At 40.8% G+C, this 22,697-nt stretch overlaps 2 protein-coding genes across 12 annotated transcripts in view; one reads left to right on the top strand and one right to left on the bottom strand.

The window, feature by feature from the left end:
* LOC139577555 (dedicator of cytokinesis protein 7-like) overlaps positions 1 to 22,697 on the bottom strand; it is a 98,160-nt gene that overhangs the window by 49,819 nt on the left and 25,644 nt on the right. For all 11 annotated transcript variants that reach the window (XR_011675331.1, XR_011675332.1, XM_071404623.1 and 8 more), the window contains 3 exons: positions 22,437 to 22,599; positions 21,821 to 22,057; positions 13,047 to 13,209 (listed from right to left, as the gene is read on the bottom strand). Coding sequence is in view for 9 of the 11 variants with exons in the window: in XM_071404623.1 (XP_071260724.1) it covers positions 13,047 to 13,209; positions 21,821 to 22,057; positions 22,437 to 22,599 (563 nt within the window). In the remaining 2 variants the exon portion in view is untranslated. The remainder of the gene's footprint in view (positions 1 to 13,046; positions 13,210 to 21,820; positions 22,058 to 22,436; positions 22,600 to 22,697) is intronic.
* LOC139577556 (angiopoietin-related protein 3-like) lies at positions 3,341 to 8,911 on the top strand. Its single transcript, XM_071404625.1, has 6 exons — positions 3,341 to 4,023; positions 4,336 to 4,446; positions 4,571 to 4,793; positions 5,316 to 5,411; positions 6,621 to 6,893; positions 7,062 to 8,911. The coding sequence occupies exons 1-6, from the start codon at positions 3,499 to 3,501 to the stop codon at positions 7,250 to 7,252; spliced, it is 1,419 nt and encodes a 472-aa protein (XP_071260726.1). The 5' UTR covers positions 3,341 to 3,498; the 3' UTR covers positions 7,253 to 8,911.

The raw sequence follows: 22,697 nt of genomic DNA, 5'->3' as shown, positions 1-22,697 counted from the left end.
AGGCAGTAAGCAGCGGGGCTTCAGTTAACACTAGAAATGCAAACAATTTAGAAATGTATTACTGCCATTTTTTAAGTCATGGTATAAAGTATAATGCCATTATTGCGTTTGTGCTGATTTTCACTATTCACAAGGCTACTGATATTTTCTTGATTTGACCGGGGGTCTTGGTGGTTTGAGTATTTATATTTGTTTTGTTATTATAAAAATAAGCTTTTACTCTGTTCCCACATCAATTATTTTTGTTTCATAGTTGTAACAAAGACACTCCACGAATAACATTTATTTTACACTTGAAACTGTTTTTAGTGGTTTTTAGTTTTTACATATAGCCTACAGTACCAAACAAATGAACATGTTACGTTATATCAAATATATATTTTTTGTTTGGAGTCACACTTTATTTGGATAGTCCATCTGTAGATACTATACAGATGGTTGTACTATCAATAAACTATCTGTATATAACCAACTGCTTGCTTAGTTATGGTTAGATTTAGAATAAGGGTAAGGGTTAAGGTTAGGTTAAGGGTTAATTTACAGTTGGGATAAGGGTTGGGGTTAGGACAAGGGTTAGTAGATAGTTAGTTAGTTAGTTAGTAGATAGTTAGTCCATCTGTAGATGCATTACAATCCAATCCAAATAAGGTGGTACCAATTTTTCGTATTCTAATGTTACCTAAGACCTTCATAAACACAACCAATTTTATTTTTTTATTTTTTACAATAGCATATATTTAATCTATTTATTAGACGATTAGAATGTTGAAAAGACGTGTCATCGCCACGAAGGGAGGTACAATGAGGCCAGGCTTTTCTAGTGTTAACAAGCTGGACACAAACGCTTTAGGGTTCCCAGGGTTACGACCACAGAACGTCCGAGGCAGCCACAGCGCAGTGGCCTGACCACATTGACGTAGATTCCGCCGCAGGGTAGGTCCCCCTAGGACCACAGCTGTGACGACAAACGGCTGAAACCGTGGGAATCCCTCATCCTCTCTCTCTCTCGGTTCATCTCCCTCACTCACGCTATATCTATCTATCTAATTTCCTCTCCCTTCGTTCCTCCCTCCTCCTTTCCCTGTCTAGTAGCTGGTCACGTGTCTCCGTGAAGGTGAAGAGCTGGATGATTTTTTTGATCTGCCTGATTGTTCTTTGAGGCACTCATGTTGATTTTAGAATGATGTAATTGCATTGCAATAACCCCCAGGAAAAAGCCATTCTTACACATATGGACCAGATCCAGCTCCCTTTTCAGCACGGGGCCAATTCTCTCCTATTGGTCATTCAGCCTCAACAGATTCATCTCAGGTTAATCAATTATTTGACTCAGAGTAGCTGCATAACCAAACCGAGCGTAAGCACCGTTTCGGAGTCACACAGTCAACCCTCGCCTCCCACTGTAGGCCTACTACATGTCCCAATGTGAATATTGTACCGTCTGTGCTCCCCACAGATTTAGGAAGGAGAACATATAGGGAGTAAGGAATCATGTAGCCAGCTTTAAGCTAAGCAAGCACAGCTCAGAATCAGGTAGGAATGGTGTTTGTTCAGAAACCCATATTTACTAAGGGCATATTGCAGCCAGAGTCTCTGTACTGTATGAACAAATAGCCAGCGTATCTGCATTTGCTATGAACATTGCTATGCACTAGAGTAGGGATGAATAACTTTGCTGGGGGTGGTAGCCACCAAAAAATCTGAACTCATCAGCAGTTGCTCATGGGTCCAAGTACTACACATTTTGCCATGGGACGGAGAGAAATGTTAGTTTATAGTAAGATATTTGAGTGAGACTGACTAACAAAATCAATGGGGCCTGTAATTCGACCATGATAACAAGTTTAGATAGCTGGCCGCTAAACTAACTTAGTAATCTAAAATAAATTAGCTAGCATGGACTAATTGACTGACTATCAGTGACTGACATAAGAGAAAAACTGCTGATGCACAAACACATTTCAAAATGGGGGGGGGGGGGGGTGTTGATCCGAGGGCCTTGAAAAGGGGGGCCACCAGTTGCCCATCCCTGCACTAGAGTTACCCGCGTCTGTAATGGCATGGTGAGTTTTGTCATGCATTTACAGGATACAAATGCTAAAGAAACTAACTAACTAACTACCTCCCCACAATGTGCCTCTGTTGAAGGGAAGTTGCTGTCCATCACTCTTTCCTCATTACATATTGGTGTTTTATTTGAAACTTTTGGGGACCCCAAAATAAAGTATAGCCACCGCTTTTCAGTTGGATAAACAACCTAAAAAAAGGCCAAAAGTTGCTAAAAAAATTCAGGCCCCACCAACTCTCTGCCCCAACCCAACCACCTGTACACCCAATAAAACATATAGTAGAGTAGGACTAACATGATTTAGAGTCACTGAACCACATTGAAACATGCTGTCGAGACAGTTTGACCAACATCTCAAAGTAGTCAGATTATTGGGAGAATTAAAATAATCTTGGCTAAGTAGGAGCAACAAAAGATGCTCACAAAGAGAGCACGGTCAGATTGCAGAACTAGAATAGTCAAATGTGGCAACAGAACGCAACAACAATTTAGGCCCGCCTTCATAATCATCATTAGTGGAAGCTTGGAATTTTACAGTAACGATATAGTGGATATGAAACGACAAGCCACGAACAAACCACTGACTAGGAATTCCTATTAAAAGTGATTCATTAAAATAGATCTTTAGATAGATCAGAAAGACTAGACTACATTAAATCAGAATAGTACGATCAAACAAAACCAAAATGAGTTCACAGTCATCTACATGTAGGACATTATTCTCCCCCAATGCAAACTACAGCAAATACCATAGCATTGATGACATCCACCTGCCTCTCTCAGTACCTACAGCACACCTCATCTATGCCCAGCGAGAGGGACCTGAGAGAGTGATGCTGGGCTGATTCAGCAGGACGTTAAATCAAACCCTTAGACAACAATTGTGTGACATATTATGAATCACGGTGAGGTGTGGCTGCTATAAGGTGAGATTGATAGGGACAAATGAGCCATCATCTGATGGCCTTACACTGTGGGCTTTCTGCTGATCAGCTAAAGCAGGGCACTGCAGATGGAGGCTGGGTGGGGTGTGGTGGGGGATTTGGGAGGTTAAGCGGGTGGGGGGGGGGGGGGCGAGCTGTCATGCTAAAGGGATGTATTTGCTATTCGCTCACTGCAGTGATTTGTTTGTTTATGAAGGGAGGGGGTTGAGGGGGCCCCCGAGGGGATTTCAGGGGGCCCAGTAGCTCAAACATAACAGGGCTTAATGATCAACTAATCTACCCTTCCCTTGCTGGACTGGGGTATATAACACAGGCCTGCCTGCTGCTCTCACATCTTTCTAGCAGAGTGACAGAGAGAGAGGTAGAGGGAAAGAGAGAGAGTAAGAGGTGTACAGACAGACGGAGAGTGAAAGTAGGGCAGCGGAAGGAAGAACAGAGAGAGAGACTACTTCTTGCTATTCCACGATTGCTGAGAGAGATTTGACCATGAAGCTCTTCTGCCTCTTGTTCCTGCTGGGTGTGTCTACAGTTCAGGCAGCTCATCAGGACACCTCCAGGGTCTACCCCACCGTAACCTCGCAACTCCAGCCCCAGACGCAGCCTCCAGCCGAGGCCAAGTCCCGCTTTGCCATGCTGGACGATGTCCGTCTCCTTGCCAACGGCTTGCTCCAACTGGGTCAGAGCCTCAGGGAGTTTGTCCACAAGACCAAGGCCCAGATCAACGACATCTTTCAAAAACTCAACATCTTTGACCGCTCTTTCTACCAGCTCTCTGTGGTCACCTCTGAGATAAAGGAGGAAGAAGAGGAGCTGAAGAAGACCACCACATTCCTCAAGGCCAACAACGAGGAGATCCGGAACCTGTCACTGGAGATCAACTCCAAGATCAACAGTATCCTGCAAGAGAGGAGCCAGCTGCAGAGTAAAGTAGGAGGGCTGGAGGAGAAACTGAAGGGACTGTCGGAGAGCATGATACCCGCAGAGCAGCTCAACGAGATCAAGTCACTCAAGGTACACTGCTGACCTTCACTCATATTAAATCAGTACTGAGATTTATGACTTATTTTGTTTCAATGTGAAATGTCTTTGTTCTAGAATAAGATTCAGTGTTTCTGGCACACATATTCAACATATTTAAACATATACAATTCCTACTGAATATTGCATCAAATGTTATTTTGCTGAATTCATTGAGAAGTTTAAGTTATTAATGAACACATACCTTTTTAATGAGTAGTAACGATATCAATTTTAAGTTATGCCATTGGGAAATGTATTTTAAATGTGAGCATTAACTAGACAGTGTTAACTGGTCTGTTTCAGGATGTGATTGAGACTCAGGAGAGGGCCATCACGGACCTGCTGAAAGCTGTGAGGGAGCAGCACGATCAGCTCAACCACCAAAAAACTAAGATCAAGACTCTGGAGGAAAAGGTACACATCTCTGTTGCTGGCCATTTCATTCATCCCTGTTCAATCAGTGTATATAAAAGGCCACTAAAAACATTTAAGGAGACAGACAACACCATACCGTTTTTTATTTTGCCTGCTATTCCAGATCAGCATTGACAATTTCCAGGACACGACTGACAAAGCAGCTGATTCCAACTCGGAGACGCCAGACATGTTCGAATACCTGACAGGCAACTCCACTGGTCCGGACGCAGACCTATCCATGGACTGCAGTGATCTGTTCAACAGAGGCGAGAGAAACAGCGGGGTGTACTCTGTCAAGCCAAACCAGTCTGAGCCTTTCAACGTGTACTGTGAACTGACCTCAGGTAAGACACAATCCCGTCTCAAATTCTCAACCAACTATGTGACAGTAATGTGTCAAGCCATTTCCTTGCACTACATACAAGCGTTAGCAGTTGATGTTACTCTTCAAAAACACAAACCCCAAAGCAAATCAGGGGGAGGAAAATAGGTTTATTCACCAAAGAGAACAAATCATGCGGGGAGGTAGATAGATGTTCATGCTCCCCCATCCTCAGTGATTCTCTCCACAGAACAAAGCAACAGGATGTAATTTATAACCCCCCACACACTAGCCTGTGGCTGACCAATTAGAAGTCCTTGCAGTACAACCAAATAACAAGTATCCTGCTCCAGACTCAATGTACAGACGATTCAGACCAATGAAAACATAGCACACGTAGCTATGAATTCAGGACTGACAATCCTAGGAAATAAGTGCTTCCTACGACTTTCCCTAATCAGTCTAGAGAAAGGAACAGCACTTTGTTGTTGTTGTGTTTCTCTGTCCATGTATTGACTACATGTCCCATCTCCCACATCTACAGAAGGAGGATCAACAGTCATCCAGAGCAGGGAGGACGGGTCTGTGGATTTTGACCAGGCATGGGAGAAGTACGAGAACGGATTTGGGGATCTGGAAGGTTAGTTTGGCTTATTTCTTTCTATCAGTACATTTTGCCAGCGGTTTGGACAGTAGAGCCCGACCGATAGGTTTTTTGGGGTTCGATACAGATTCCGATTTTTGGGGGGAGAAAAGGTACAGATACCGATATATCTGCCGATATACTGTTTAACTGCGGGGGAAACAAACAAAAAAAGTGTCATTTTCCTCACTGAATTCTCATAAATTGCCCTCCAAATGAGCAATTGTCCAATCTCTATGTTTCAAATGTTGATTAAATACATTGTGACAATAATGACATGAGAATGGCCGCAAGTGTTCAGATAAGCATTAGATTCCCTTTTTTCATCCTATTTATTGTGCGTTGGTTATCGTTGGACTAATATCGGCCGATAATATCGTTGAACCAATATATCGGTCGGGATCTAGTAGACAGTCAATACATCTCTATCCATAAAGAACCAAAAAAACGAATGATATCTTTATGGCTCAACTCAACTGCAAGCACCCATACCTGATTATGCCTTTATATCCTGATTCCAGTCTACAAAGGCCTGTAGGCATTCAAAGCAGGAAACAGCCAATACAGCCACACATTACCACTCTTAAGTACTTCCTGAAGGAACAGCGGACAGGAAACAGTTATTGTAAATTAGCTTATCAGTCACCCGTTGACAGGTTGACTTCCTCCATTGTCTGACTAGACAAAGCAATAGCTGCACTTAACTTCAGCCAGGCTTGGTCCCCAGCTCATAGGCATATAGTCCTACTGCATTCCAACAATGCCACAAGTCCAAATTTAAGCTATAAATTGTTCAGTGTCAGTTTCCGTCACTGCTACGAGCGTAATTATGTCATCACACCCATGACTACAGTATGCAGCCAGGGGCTAGGGAAAATAGTATTGAGTGTCAGATCTTGCCCCAAACTATTTAACACGAGTCATGGGCCATGGCATACAGAACAAAACAAAGTAGCTATGCCTACAGTATAGAATCTGAACTAGCTTTATGGCCATTTGATGGCATTGTATGTGTTTGTGATCTGTTAAAGTAGAGTTCTGACATTTGTGTGTGATCTGTGTTACTATAGAAGTGTTCTAACAGAATGTGTTTGTTCTCTGTGTTATCATAGGACAGTTCTGACAGAATGCGTGTTTTATCTGTGTGTTGTAGCTCTATGGCCATTCAATCAATGACATTTGTGTGTGTTATCGGTGTTATTGTAGGAGAGTTCTGGCTGGGCCTGAGGAAGATCCACAGCCTTGCTGGTCAGGGTGAATCTATCCTGCGTATTGAGCTGGAGGACTGGAAGGAGGAGAGGAGGTCTGTAGAGTACCAGTTCACCCTGGAGGGACCCCAGGCCCACTACACCCTCCACCTCACCCACCTGTCTGGTGATCTGCCCGACGCCATGGGCAACCACAGTGGCATGAGGTTCTCAACCAAGGACAGAGACAACGACAACCACCAGGACTCCAACTGCGCCAAAAACTACACAGGTATGTATAGACCACACACCTGATGCAACTACAGGTACTGACTACACACGTGGTACAGGTTCACAGCACTGTCTGGTACCATACACCTGTTAAAGACATTTCCAAGCAGGCAGCAGAGATTGACTATGGGTTCTAGACTTGTTATATAATTTAACCCATTTCTGGCAGGTGGCTGGTGGTTCAATGCCTGTGGTGACACCAACCTGAACGGCAGGTACATGTGGCTGAGGTCAAAGGGTCGTTCCATGAGGAGGAAAGGAATCCAGTGGAAACCTATGGGGACCTCATACTCTCTCAAGACCACCAAGATCTCCATACGACCCGCCTCACCCGCCCCCCTCACCTCAAGCCCCCCATAACCTCGTCCCCACCTACATTATACCTCGTTGGTATGACAACAACAAATACACCCCCTCTCGCCGTAACCTTCCACTTACCCACCCTCACATTACACATTGTTGGCATGGTAGCAAAAGATAGAGCAGTTGTTGACAGTAGAAAAAATGTCAGCCGCCAATAACAGCCAGCCAACAAATTTGTATGACAGAGAAAATAAGCTGACTCGTCAGAATGATGCAATAGCAGTCAGCCGGTCAATGACCTCACAAATTGTTTCCAGAAACACATAGAGTTGGGTAACAACTGGGAGGGGTAATCAGTTTTATAAGAGCCAAGTTTTGGTTTGGATGGAATGTCAGATGATTCAACACTGTCTGTCCTGGTCTGCAACACATCCCAGCACTGAGAAGTTAGGCTACCTTCAATGGGTGATTTTTTTCTTCTTCTCAATTAAGCAATTTATGTAACCGACAGAACACTCTGCTTTAGATAAGTTACTACTCATTATGTTAAATGAATGAACTACATGTGACAAAGGCATAATCCTCAGGCATGTCCTTATCCACTGATTGATCACTCTATATTGTGTTTCTGCACATTTGGTGGCTGTTGCTGAATGTACCAAATATTCACACGTAAGTAGACAAAATATCAACATGATGCATAGATCTTCAAATGTATATGAGCTTAGTGTTTTCACCATCTTTTTAAAAACTTTATACTGTATTTAAAACCATTTTGATGTTCTATTAAATGTGCTGCCAGGTTAGTTAATGTCAGGTCATTTACATTGGTCATATTGACTCTCGTCTCCTGCCAACTCTTATCTTTCTGCTGCATTTAAAACGGCTGCTACTTACTGTACATATTTTATGTTTCTTACTAATTATTGCTGAGCGATTAAATTAAATTGAGTTTTCCCCCCCATTATTAAACTAATTGACCGACGTTGGTTCAATTACTTGAATTCCATTTCATTTTGTTTTTGTCAGTTCAACGCGCCGTTCCTCTAGAGAAATAAAAACAAGCAAGAGAGAAATCAGATCAAGAATGAACTGAAATGCTAAACAAAGTTTTTCAATCGAATAATATTTAACCTAGTTCAGCGCATAAGTGGTATTTAACTACAATGCCCATAATCCATTGCGCCCGTACTGCCTTCCATATGTTACTCCCGGCCATATGCATGAGAGTTATGTACACAAAACCGACAAAAGGGATAGAGACAGTTTGAGAGGTAGCTCTACCCGATTGACAGTTGTAGTATTTGGTAATTAGCAGTCTTGAAAGTGATTTTTTCATACAGCATAGGCAGCTAGCTACTAGCTCAGCTAAATAGGATAACTCGTTGGCGAGAATGTCAGATGGTTGTCTGGCTGGCTGCTACTGCCTGAGCAGAGATGAGATGGCTAACAAATTAAATAGAATAAAAAGTAATAAGACTGTTAGAATGTTTTGGCAATTGAATGTTCTCAATATTTGGCTTTGGAATATTTATTAAAAAGCTCTAAAATCATTTTAAGGTAATCATTTAATGTAAAAATGTTTTTTTTGAACCAAAATCGAAATCCTCCAAAAAAACACTAATTGCTCAGCACGATTACTTCCACCTTATCAGAGACTCTGGTAAACTACTGTATATTTATAATGACAAATAAAACCATCATACTCAAAACAAATATACTGCTGTCCTTTGTATTCTTTGCCAAGGAAAAACCAACAAACTGGGCTAATGATCTAATGCCATCGAAGCAGGTTTAGGCAACGCTTTCACCAACCACAGGTCATCACACCCCTGGCCTATAAACGCAACAGTTGAGTCTGATCAGCCCGCAATGCTGACAACAATCCTGAAACATTATTTGCATTAACCATCTTATGCAAGTGAGAGGCCAATATACAGTACACTCAACCTACAGTGAGTAAATGGCATTTGCTACTGTACCCAGATGTACTGTACCGCTTATCCAATCAACATGTAAATGTACAGCGGGTAAATAAACTTCAGAGCTCACAGCGTTTTCTACCATAGAATTAGGAATTAGAATACTAGAATGGACATGAACCTTCTTATGACAGTATAAAGGGTAAGCAATGTTGGTGAGTTGGTCAGCCATGATCAGCCAGTGCTGTGATAAGATAGTGTAAGACAATTCATTTGAAGATGACCTGCACTGTGCGTTTGTTAGCTAGCTAAACAGACAGGTTTAGTGGAATGATTGCAGTAGTTCTTCAAATTAAAAACTGCCAACACGACAACATTCCATACAAACAATGCAGTCAATCCACAGCCATACAGGGACTGAAATAAGTTGATGATAGGACTTAGGGAAGTTGGAAATGAAAGTACTGGTATTGTACTATCACTCATAGCTTTCCAAGAAAACAAAAATGGAGACATGGTCCGTTGACATATTTCCCCATCTCAGGAGGTAACTATAGTAGGTGCCTATTTAAAGTAACAGGGTTGACGATTTAAAGTCGACGACTTAATCTTATATCAGTCATAAATCCCTGTGTGACGGGGAATGGAAGCTTGTTGTGTGCAACAGGGAGTGGCAATTGAATGCAAGCATCACAAAAAGTCATTGCTAAAACATTCATAACCCGTCTATCTTTGGGTAAGAGGGATGACGTGTAATGCTCGAGCGGCTCAGTTTTCAACCACAAAACCCCAGAAAATTGCCAAAAAGAGTAGAACCTAAAATAATCACTAATCACATTAAATAAATCACAATCTTCAGAAATTACTGTCAAAGCAACAAAATAACTAGGGCATTACAGTGATGGTAAAACCAAATTTTTTGGGAGTAAGTGGGTTGAACGCTTCCTAGAAGATAATATTTTGCACTTTGGCAAACCTTTTTCATATTAAAAATCAAACGTATTGAATTCTCCATGTGGTCTACATTAAAGCGCACTTCATTTAATAAAATAAAAATCTATATTAGTGCACACCTTCAACTAAAATATCAATGGGACGGAAAAGGAACTTTTTGTGGAACGAATCCCATGACGATATGTTAGGTTGACAATAACTATTACATGTAGTGATGCACCGAAATTACATTTTTGTCCGATTCCTTGTAAATAAAAACCTGATACCGGCATTTTTAGCTAATATCGGCCATTTCCGATATGTTCACCGATATATCGTGCATCCCTAATGACAGGATTTCTGATATATCCCATTTTACTTTTATTTTCCTGCATACGTAAAAGCAGGAAATGCATCACCTACAGTATGCCTCTACTGCCATTTATTCCAATTAGAATGGTTTGGATTTCTCCCTGACCAAAATGGCTGCCATTACCAAACCATTCTGGAACTTTGAAAGTTAATGATATATCCCTCCTAGTAATGTAATAGTTTGTACCACATCAATCTCCTTAACCAGGAAGTATGCAGAGCAACTAAAGCAGAGTTACTAAAGCTGGCAGGAGCTCAATCTAGGAAGGCCCTGACTGCTATCAGGAGACAAACAAGGCCTCAGGGCAGCTGAAGTGGCCATGTCAACACAACCTGTGATAAGGGTCCTCTCGCTCTTTCTTTCTTTCTCTCTCTCCCTCTCTCTCTCATTCCCTCCATGCCACCACAGTGTCTGATAAGAGCCCTCTCTCCCTCCATCTCCCTCTTTCTCTCTCACCATGTCAATACAGCGTCTGATAAAAGTCCTCTCCCCCTCACTCTCTGACCTTGACTAAAATAGCAGCAGGGCTCAGAAGGTCACTCAACACAAGGCTGTGTGCAGTTAGTCAGTCGATCTGGCAGTCACACGGGACATGGGGTGCTGTTACATGTTGAACCTGATGCGCCATGGCTAGAAGGAAAGCTTAATATCAACAGGAAGGCCTGTAGGTTGTGTGTTGTGCTGCTCTGTTACAGCAGTGTTACCCCCATGGCTCAGATGAAAGCGAGACACAGAGTGGAAGGGAGAAAGACCGTTTGGTTCGTCTGTGTCCTCCAGGCTCCAGTGTGTTTGATCAGAACAGTTAGATGGAAATACACAGTCTCAAAAACAGGAAGAAATTCCCCTTGACGACTAGGAATGACATCAACGTGTCAGGAATGCCTTGTTGATGGTATTAGATTGTAAGTCTAAGGATGGTATTGGATTACAAATTCAAGCCCTCTAGCACAAACTTCCGCCGTACCTTACTTCATTGTTAAACTACAGACTTACCAGACCCGATCACAGGGATGGCAAACTCTATAAGTCCCGTTGAACTGTTGAGGAAAGTGATTGCTCTTCATTAATTGCTTGTAAGTACTGTATGTTTTTATTGCATTGCATTTGTAAAATGCTGTATTTGTATGCAGGGCTCTCTTGAAAAAGAGGCCTTGGTCTCAATGGGATTTCCCTGCTAAAATAAAGGTTAAATAAATATCCATGCATGTCATCTTGTTATGTTGCCTGCTGGTTGGTAGAATGTATCATTACACATAGCTGGTGTTGGGTAAGGCTAAGTAATGTACAGTGCATTCGAAGAGTATTCAGACCCCTTCACTTTTTCCACATATGTTACGTTACAGCCGTATTCTAAAATGGATTCAATTGCTGTTTTTTACTCATCTACACACAGACACACTACACCAAAATGTCAAGGCAAAAATAGGTAAAGAATATTTTCAAAATGTATTTAATAAAAAAAATTTTTTTTATCACATTTACATAAGTATTCATTATGTAAATAAAGTTTGTTTTTCATTTTAAATACCTGTTTTTGCTTTGTCATTACGGGGTATTGTGTGGAGATTAACGAGCAAAAACATTTTGTTAATCCATTTTAGAATAAGGCTATAATGTATGTGTGGGAAAAATCTGGAAAAAAGTAGAAAATAAATACTTTCCGAATGCACTGTAAGTGGTATTGTTTCATTACCTGTAGGTGGTGTTGGGTAACGCTAGCTAGGTAATGTACAGTAAGTGGTATTGTTTCATTACCTGTAGGTGGTGTTGGGTAATGCTAGCTAGGTAATGTACAGTAAGTGGTATTGTTTCATTACCTGTAGGTGGTGTTGGGTAATGCTAGCTAGGTAATGTACAGTAAGTGGTATTGTTTCATTACCTGTAGGTGGTGTTGGGTAATGCTAGCTAGGTAAGGTACAGTAAGTGGTATTGTTTCATTACCTGTAGGTGGTGTTGGGTAATGCTAGCTAGGTAATGTACAGTAAGTGGTATTGTTTCATTACCTGTAGGTGGTGTTGGGTAATGCTAGCTAGGTAATGTACAGTAAGTGGTATTGTTTCATTACCTGTAGGTGGTGTTGGGTAATGCTAGCTAGGTAATGTACAGTAAGTGGTATTGTTTCATTACCTGTAGGTGGTGTTGGGTAATGCTAGCTAGGTAATGTACAGTAAGTGGTATTGTTTCATTACCTGTAGGTGGTGTTGGGTAATGCTAGCTAGGTAATGTACAGTAAGTGGTATTGTTTCATTACCTGTAGGTGGTGTTGGGTAATGCTAGCTAGGTAATGTACAGTAAGTGGTATTGTTTCATTACCTGTAGGTGGTGTTGGGTAATGCTAGCTAGGTAATGTACAGTAAGTGGTATTGTTTCATTACCTGTAGGTGGTGTTGGGTAATGCTAGCTAGGTAATGTACAGTAAGTGGTATTGTTTCATTACCTGTATGTGGTGTTGGGTAATGCTAACTAGGTAATGTACAGTAAGTGGTATTGTTTCATTACCTGTAGGTGGTGTTGGGTAATGCTAGCTAGGTAATGTACAGTAAGTGGTATTGTTTCATTACCTGTAGGTGGTGTTGGGTAACGCTAGCTAGGTAATGTACAGTAAGTGGTATTGTTTCATTACCTGTAGGTGGTGTTTGGTACGTAGACGTCCTTGGGTGGGAACTCCAGTATCTCCCTGGTGGGGCGGACCCTGCTGTCTGGGTAGGGCTTGACCTGCTGGAGGTCAGGGGTCAAGCAGTAGTGGGGGTTCTCTGGGGCCGGCGAGATGTCAATCTTCAGCTGGGCTGGAGAGAACAAGACAGGGTAAACAACATCACACACAGAGCTCTACACCTCAACGAATATCTAAGCCTAATGGACTGATATGGCAGTGGTGCTCTCTCACTGGAAGTTATATGTAAGTCAGAGGTTTTCAAAGTGTGGGGCACCAGAGAGTTTTAGTGGAGGCGTGAAAGGAAAGTCAAACTGTATTCTCTTCTCTAATACCATCGCAGGGAAAACACACCTTTTAAAGCAGATTTGATGGATACATTTAAAAAGAGGGGTGTCCCAGCTTTCCAGTGATACCACATTTACTTCTCAACTCCTAGTGTTGTGCACATGGCATCATAAAGAAAATGCATATACAACCAGAGTTTGTAGCATGGTTTAGGCACAACTGAGCAACCAAACTCTTAAAGGGGCAGCGGCATTTTAAAAATGCCAGACATACTTTGTAACAGAAACCAAAATATACTATTTTCAGATTAAACAATAAATTACTTGGATATCCTGAAAGCACTTTCATTGATTTCGTTTTTAATAGGTCAGTTGCATGTTCATACCACTGAGCAAACAATATCTGTAAGTATACATTTTTGTACAAATAAATTCATTATCAGGTTTTTGCTTTGGAAAAACATAATTTGACATTTGTCAATAAAACTCATGAATGTAAATTTTTATGTCAAATTGTTTTGTGTTCCGCTTGTAGACCTGGCTGTCCTGAAAATAAAATGATAAAACACTTAATTGTGAGGCTAAATATAAAGACTGGAAAGTCAGATAAATAAAAAGCTACTTTTGTCTGGAGTCTCAGAATTAATGCCTTCAATCAGGACAGTGTCCATAAATAAAAAGTTGTTCTCTAACAGTTTTATTGAAACTACTGTATTTGAGAAATTAATTGAATATATTTTTCTTGATTTTCTCTGACGAGAGGCCCACTGTCTGAGACTTTGAAGAAGCCTGATGTAAGTAATTAGATGTGCTTGCTGAAAGCAAAGCACAACTTTAGAAACTGTTAATATTATTATCATTATTGCGCTGGAAACTCTAGCACTAAAACTGTAAAAACTGTAAAAGCTACCAACACCAAAATAACTTTAAAATTTGCAGATTGGCACTGGTCAGAATGCTTTTAGATACACTTTTCACACTACAACCATATTTGCATAAATCCCAATGCGTTTCAATGACCATAGACTTCGACAGGAAACATTCCGGTCGTAACCAGTCTTCCACCGTTTAAGATAGAAAAACCATTCAAAGTTTCAAGCGCAGTCTGGAATAGGTTGCATACAGCTTTTTGATACCATTTAAATTATAACTTGTATTTTTTTTATTTAACTTCTATTTATAATTGAGACAAGTGTCTCATTCTCAATGGTGCAATGAGAACAAACAAATCAAAAATCAACATTATAATGCAATTAAACAGCATCAACAAAAATATACTCCTAGATACATTACAACACAAATAAATGATTACAATCAACCAAAACACTCAGTGAATTCATTCTTTATCAGCGTTCTAAGCGGCCCTATTGGCACCAGTGATTCAAGACGTAATGAGGATTGTAAATGATTCCAAACGTGGGTGGGGCATTAAAACTAGAGGTCGACCAATTAATTGGAATTAATTAATTTTCTCACCGATCATGGCCGATTACATTGCACTCCACGAGGAGACTGCGTGGCAGGCTGACTACCTGTTATGCGAGTGCAGCAAGGAGCCAAGGTAAGGTGCTAGCTAGCATTAACCGTATCTTATAAAAAACAATCAATCTTAACATAATCACTAGTTAACTAGACATGGTTGATCTAGTTTATCTAGCTTGTCCTGCGTTGCATATAATCGATGCGGTGCCTGTTAATTTATCATTGAATCACAGCCTACTTCGCCAAACGAGTGACTTAACAAGCGCATTCGCGAAAGAAAGCACTGTCGTTGCACCAATGTGTACCTAACCATAAACATCAACACCTTTCTTAAAATCAATACACAAGTATATATTTTTAAACCTGCATATTTAGTTAATATTGCCTGCTAACATTAATTTATTTTAACCTCTTTGGGCTAGGGGGCAGTATTTTCACATCCGGATGAAAATCGTGCCCAAAGTAAACTGCATTTTACTCAGGCCCAGAAGCTATGATATGCATATAATTATAGATTTGGATAGAAAACACTCTAAAGTTTCCAAAACTGTTAAAATAATGTCTGTGAGTATAACAGAACTGATATGGCAGGCAAAAACCTGAGGAAAATCCATCCAGGAAGTGACATTATTTTGAAATGGGTGTTTTTCCATTGAAAGCCTATCCACCATATAAAGGGACATGACCCAGATTGCGTTCCCTATGGCTTCCAGTAGATGTGAACAGTCTTTAGACATTGTTTCAGGCTTTTATTCTGACAAATGTGGCATATTTAGTTAATATTACCTGCTAACATGAATTTCTTTTAACTAGGAAAATTCAGAGTCAGGGTATATGCAGCAGTTTGGGCCGCCTGGCACGTTGCGAACTGTGTCAAGACCATTTCTTCTTAACAAAGACAGCCAACTTCGCCAAACGGGGGATGATTTAACAAAAGCGCATTTGCGAAAAAAGCACAATCGTTGCACGAATGTACCGAACCATAAACATCAATGCCTTTCTTAAAATCAATACACAGAAGTATATTTCTTTAAACCTGTATATTTTGTTAAAAGAAATTCATGTTAGCAGGAAATATTAAACTAGGGAAATTGTGTCACGTCTCTTGCGTTCATTGCACGCAGAGTCAGGGTATATGCAACAGTTTGGGCCGCCTGGCTCGTTCCGAACTAATTTGCTAGAATTTTACGTAATTATGACATAATATTGAAGGTTGTGCAATGTAACAGCAATATTTAGACTTATGGATGCCACCCGTGAGATAAAATACGGAACGGTTCCGTATTTCACTGAAAGAATAAACGTTTTGTTTTCGAAATGATAGTTTCCGGATTTGACCATATTAATGACCTAAGGCTCGTATTTATGTGTGTTTATTATATTATAATTAAGTCTATGACTTGATAGAGCAGTCTGAGCGATGGTAGGCACCAGCAGGCTCGTAAGCATTCATTCAAACAGCACTTTCGTGCGTTTTGCCAGCAGCTCTTCGCAATACTGAAGTACCTATTAGAACATCCAATAGTCAAAGGTATATGAAATACAAATGGTATAGAGAGAAATAGTCCTATAATACCTACAACCTAAAACTTCTTACCTGGGAATATTGAAGATTCATGTTAAAAGGAACCACCAGCTTTCATATGTTCACATGTTCTGAGCAAGGAACTTAAACGTTAGCTTTTTTACATGGCACATATTGCACTTTTACTTTCTTCTCCAACACTTAGTTTTTGCATTATTTAAACCAAATTGAACATGTTTCATTATTTATTTGAGACTAAATTGATTTTATTGATGTATTATATTAAGTTAAAATAAGTCTTCATTGTTCATTCAGTATTGTTGTAATTGTCATTATTACAAATATATATATATATATATATTTACATTTAAGTCATTTAGCTGACGCTCTTATCCAGAGCGACTTACAAATTGGAAAGTTCATACATATTCATCCTGGTCCCCCCGTGGGGAATGAACCCACAACCCTGGCGTTGCAAGCGCCATGCTCTACCAACTGAGCCACACGGGACCACATATATATATATATATTTTTTTTTAAATCAGCATCTGCTTTTTTGGTCCTCCAATAAATCGGTATCGGCGTTGAAAAATCATAATCGGTCGACCTCTAGTTAAAACTAAAGGCTGATTTACCTAGAGATAACCAATCCTGTGAGCGGGTTTGGTGCCTCTTATATACTTTAACAGAGAAGTGAGACATGTTAGAAGCTCCTGCAGCAGAGCTTTGTAAACTAAAAGGGAACAATGAAGTGATCTACAGGAATTTAGAGAGGTCCAGCCGACCTTTTGATAAAGGACGCAGTGATAAAGGATGGAGAGTATTAAACCTGTCACCTGTGATAAAGCGAAGGGCACTATGGTACACTGCATCCAAGGGTTTTAGAGTAGTGGCTGCTACATTCTGATAAATGGTGCCACCATAACCAAGAGCTGGCAGGAAAGTTGACTGTGCAATCTGCTTCCTGCTGTTTAAGGAGAGGCATGATCTATTTCTATAAAAAGAAGCCTACTTGAAATCTCAAATTCTTAAACTAGCTCATCCGTATATTTTATTTAAATCGTCAATGCATAAATGTGTAAACCAAGGACACATTTAGTTTTTCCCACATTAATTACCCATTTTAAATCAACAAGGCAACAAAATCAGATTGTAGTTCTAACATATTCTGGTCAGCAACAGGAGCAATAGCGCACATAAGAGTATCATCTGCATACAGCTGAATGTTATAGGTTCTTGCATATAGACCAATATTATTTATATATATAAGTGCATTCGGAAAGTATTCAGACCCCTTGACCCCACATTTTGTTACATTACAGCCTTAGTCTAATAATGGATTAAATTGTTATTTTTCCTCATCATACTACACACAATACCCCATAATGACAAAGCAAAAACATATTTTTAGAAATTTTTGGAAAACGGAAATTTCATTTATTTAAGTATTCAGACCCTTTACTCAGTACTTTATTGAAGCACCTTTGGCAGCGATTACAGCCTCGAGTCTTCTTGGGTATGACGCCACAGATGTTCAAATCAGGTTCAAGTCCGGGCTCTGGCTTCGCCACTCAAGGACATTCAGAGACATGTCCCAAAGCCACTCCTGCATTGTCTTGGCTGTGTGCTTAGGGTTGTTGTGAACCTTCATCAAGCATCTCTATACTTTACGCTATTCAATCTTTTTCCTCAAACCAGAGAATCTTGTTTCTCATGGTCTGAGAGTCCTTTAGGTGCCTTTTGGCAAAATCCAAGCTGGCTGTCATGTGCCTTTTACTGAGGAGTGGCTTCCATCTGACCACTCTACTTACAGGACTTATTAGTGGAGTGCTGCAGAGATGGTTGTCTTTCTGAAACGTTCTTCCATCTCCACACTGGAACTCTAGAGCTCTGTCAGAGTGACCATCGGGTTCTCGGTCACCACCCTGATCAAGGCCATTCTCCCCTGATTGCTCAGTTTGGCCGGGCAGCCAGCTCTAGGAAGAGTCTTGGTGGTTCCAAATTTCTTCAATTTAAGAATGATGGAGGCCACTGTGTTATTGGGGACCTTCAATGCTGCAGACATTTTTTGGTACCCTTCCCCAGATCTGTGCCTCGACACAATCCTGTCTCGGAGCTCTAAGTATAATTCCTTCGACCTCATGGCTTGGTTTTTGCTCTGACATGGACTGTCAACGGTGGGACCTTATATAGACAGGTGTGTGCGCCTTTCCAAATCATGTCCAAACAATTTAAATTTACCACAGGTGGATGCCAATCACGTTGTAGAAACATCTCAAGGATGATCAATGGAAACAGGATGCACCCGATCTCAATTTCAAGACTCATAGCAAAGAGCCTTAATACTTATGTAAATAAGGTATCCGTTTATTATTTTTTATAAATGTGAAAAATTCTAAAAACCTGTTTTCACGTTGTCATTAAGGGGTATTGTGTGTACTCGATAAAAATAAATAAAAATAATACATTTTAGAATAAGGCTGTAACGTAACAAAATATGTAAAAAGTCAAGGGGTCTGAATACTTCCGAATGCACTGTAATTAATAAAAAACGACCCCTGTGGGACACCTTTAGTAATACAGCGGTAACTTGACACGTTCAGAAAGCACATTGTGTCCTGTCTGACAGTTTCCAAACCACTTGATGACAATTGGTCGAAGCTCATTTCAGACAACCTTTGAATGAGTAGGGGATGGTCGACAGTATCACAGGCCTTGGATACGGCTATAAATATGGCAGCACAGTGATTCTTATGATCTAAGCAATTTAACACATCATTTAAGTGTATGCGCCGCCTTCCAGATCTTAGGGATAGCACCAGAAGCAATTGTTAAATAAAAAAAATGGTTCTACAATGAGGGGGGCAGAAAGCTACAGTAATAAATTATCAAGCAAATCAGCTATTGTGGATTTTCTACCTGTTTAGAGGTGAATAAAGGACTCCCTCTAGAGCAGGGATGTGTAACTTAAAATTATTTTTTTTACCTTTATTTAACTAGGCAAGTCAGTTAAGAACAAATTCTTATTTACAATGACGGACTAGGAACAGTGGGTTAACTGCCTTGTTCAGGGGCAGAACGACAGATTTTTACCTTGTCAGCTCGGGGATTCGATCGTTGGGCCAGTAACCTTTCGGTTACTGGCCCAACGCTCTAACCACTAGGCTACCCTGCCGCCCCTTGATGGGGGTGGGGGCCACACAAAACCTGAACTCAACATGATGGGCCACAGTGGCTCGCGGGTCAGCGTACCCACATCCATACAAAGCCGGCACTAGACTTTTGGGGGCCCTACGTGACATTTTGTTGGATTCCCACCACTATAATTAATTAATATTGTTTTGGGGGGTGCATGCTACACTACTGCTTATAACTAACTGTAAGTATAACAATAAGAAATCTAATCTAATTAAATTCAGCTCTAGCTTGGCATTTGGTTTGCTAACTTTCTAGCTAAGTGGCTAGATGTCAAGATCAAGCTTCTTGGTTACAGCAGAGATATCCAATCCCCTCCTGCATCAAGATCCCTGTTGCCTAAATTACTTTGTACGTAAAAATGTAATAAAATAAATATTATTGTTTCTATTTTTCTTTGTTGTTAAAATTGAGCCCCTTGTGTGCACTTCCGGTCATGCCATATACCCCGCTACAGTACAGAAACTATGAAAGAGAGAACACCTATGAAAGAGGGACAATTCATACATGAACCATGGGTTGGATCTGTACTTTACCCTTAATCATGTATATGGGGCATGCTTATCTGCAACAGAGTTAAACAGAGAGATAAAACATTTAAGGATCTGAATCAGAGAGAGGACACACCCTCCCTATCATACAACGTCCAGGTCATACAGGAAATGTTAAGTGAAAGTTCTAAAATGTATCTTTGTAATAATGCGTGAACGTTATTTAAGTAGATTGATATGTCACATGCAGGCAATGGGACAAGGGTCACAGAGCTCGTTAGCAAAAATTCCATTGGCTGTATACTTACAAAGGGTGTTTGTCAGAATGATATCTAAAATAATAGATTTTTCAAGGTGTTTTAAGTTGGGGCGGGTTGGTTTATTCAGTACAAATATCTTTCAGTCCATCTGATACCAGCATCAACTAATCCAGGTTAAGATCACCCAATATTAATAATTCAGATTAGCAATTAGAGCAAGACAGATAATTTGCTAAGAGCAATTGGGAGGGCGATAAACTCTCACTAACGTTAGTTGGGAATTATTACCAAGGCCCACATTTAGGACAAGACATTCAAATCGTTTGGGGACAGAGGTGGAAATACACACAGCAAATTTCAAGATGTTCTTTATGAATATGGCTACACCTCGACCTCTGCCAGCTCTGTAAACAGAGACATCAGAGTCTGGCACAATTTTCTAAAACTAAGCCTCAATAATTATCTAAAATGTCTGTGTTGGTTTGAGAAGCCAGAATTACAATAAGATCCATTTTCAACATTTACATGAAACAGTCCAAGGCCACAGCTGCGGGTTTTCAGATCAGTCTCCAACACAAACATGCTATGATCAGTAGGTAACCGTCTATATAAAATAGCCACGGGTTGGCATGAAATGGTAAAGATACAACATTGCTTAGAACTGTGCCATTTGTAAATGTGAATAAATTCTCCATAGGCTTGAAAGGAATTATTTGGATTTGCCACAGCTTTTAAACTGTTTGTAGCTCAGTTGGTAGAGCATGACGCTTGTAACGCCAGGGTAGTGTGTACGAGGGGATGCTGGCCCATGTTGACTCCAATGCTTCCCACAGTTGGCTGGATGTCCTTTGGGTGGTGGAACATTGTTGATACACACTGGATACTGTTGAGCGTGAAAAACCCAGCGGCATTTCAGTTCTTGACACACTCAAACCCGTGCGCCTGGCACTTACTACCATACCCACGTTCAAAGGCACTTCATCTTTTGTCTTGCACATTCACCCTCAATGGCACACAATCCATGTCCCAATTGTCTCAAGGATTAAAAAACCTTCCTCTTCGTATACACTGATTGAAGTCTATTTAACAAGTGACATCAATAAGGGATCATAGCTTTCATCTGGATTCACCTGGTCAGTCTATGTCATGGATAGAGCAGGTGTTCCTAATGTTTTGTACACTCAGTGTAGTACTCACTCTAGCCTAGTATATTATCCAACTTGAACACACCATAATAATTACCCACCATTCCAAAATAGATCACTATAACTAACACATAACCTTTGAAAACTATTACTACCTACAACTACTACCATTACTACTGCTGTCACTACCACGAGTAATACTATTTCACAACCATAAATACTTCAAGACTAGCAAGCACACCACATTTACTTCAGTAAAGGTCCTTTTCTAGTTAATGGATTGATATGGTGACTTAATTCAAAAGATTGTGTTTATTGACGTTTATTGAGTAGTGCTGATGGTGGTGGTGTTACTGTACCTGTGATTGGTCTCAGTCTCCTCAGTACAGAAGACGGCCTCCTCATGTCAGCTAAAAACTTATACAGGTCCTCATCACTCAACCGGTCCCCCTCCTGTTTAAAGAAGTTGGTGACGGTGAGGGTAGCAGGTCTGAAGCTGCTCAGACTACATGACTCGTCTCCACTGGTGGTCCTCTCCAGGGAGCGCCGGCCCGCAATGCTCGAGTTCCTCCTCTCCGACCATGACCCTTTCCTCTCTGGGGGGGCCAACAGAAAGCCACAGCCAGGGTCGTCAGAGTTACAGAATCATCATTACATCACAAGGTCAAAGGTAATCATATAGACCAGCCTCTACACTCTATATTCAATGATATGTTTCATTTCATATGATAATAAAGTTAACAATTGATGAAAAGCGGCTTAGATGTGTTCCCTGAGTCCCCTCCCCCAGTATGAAACCTCTCCATCAGCAACCTTACCCTCAAGTATGACTAATGTCCACCCGATGACTCATATAGACAAACTGCACGGCCCTGTTCTGTTCTCAGCTGGCACTGACTTCCAGGAAGAACTGGCCATCCTCTGTGGTAATCAATTCAACTCTGTACAACTTTATTGATCCCCAAGCGTTCTGACCTGGAAGTCCCATCTCCAGCTCAGTGTCTCTCTCCAGGCTACCAGCGCTGTTCACAATGTTCATCAGGTGGATGGCTGTCCAGGCGAAGGGCATCCGGTACCGACCCAGACGTGTGCAGAACTGCTCCGACTGGCTCCGCAACTTCTCCAACTTCTCTTTGTTCTATATATGGAAGGAGAGACAATCAATGCATCTCCTCCATCTGTTTGGTGATCTACACCACTGAATCTACCTAATCTATGAAAAGATTACCATCACTT

The sequence above is a fragment of the Salvelinus alpinus genome, chromosome 6 (genome assembly GCF_045679555.1).
Source record: "Salvelinus alpinus chromosome 6, SLU_Salpinus.1, whole genome shotgun sequence".
NCBI classification, from domain to species: Eukaryota; Metazoa; Chordata; class Actinopteri; order Salmoniformes; family Salmonidae; genus Salvelinus; species Salvelinus alpinus.
Note: the sequence above shows the minus strand (reverse complement) of the source record. Positions and strands in the feature narration are given on the sequence as shown.

Bases quoted from the DNA above. Each gene is read 5' to 3' on its own strand.
- LOC139577556 (XM_071404625.1), top strand. From the start codon at position 3,499: ATGAAGCTCTTCTGCCTCTTGTTCCTGCTGGGTGTGTCTACAGTTCAG. The intron at 4,024-4,335 runs GTACACTGCTGA...GGTCTGTTTCAG, and splicing joins ACGAGATCAAGTCACTCAAG to GATGTGATTGAGACTCAGGA. The intron at 4,794-5,315 runs GTAAGACACAAT...CCACATCTACAG, and splicing joins GTACTGTGAACTGACCTCAG to AAGGAGGATCAACAGTCATC.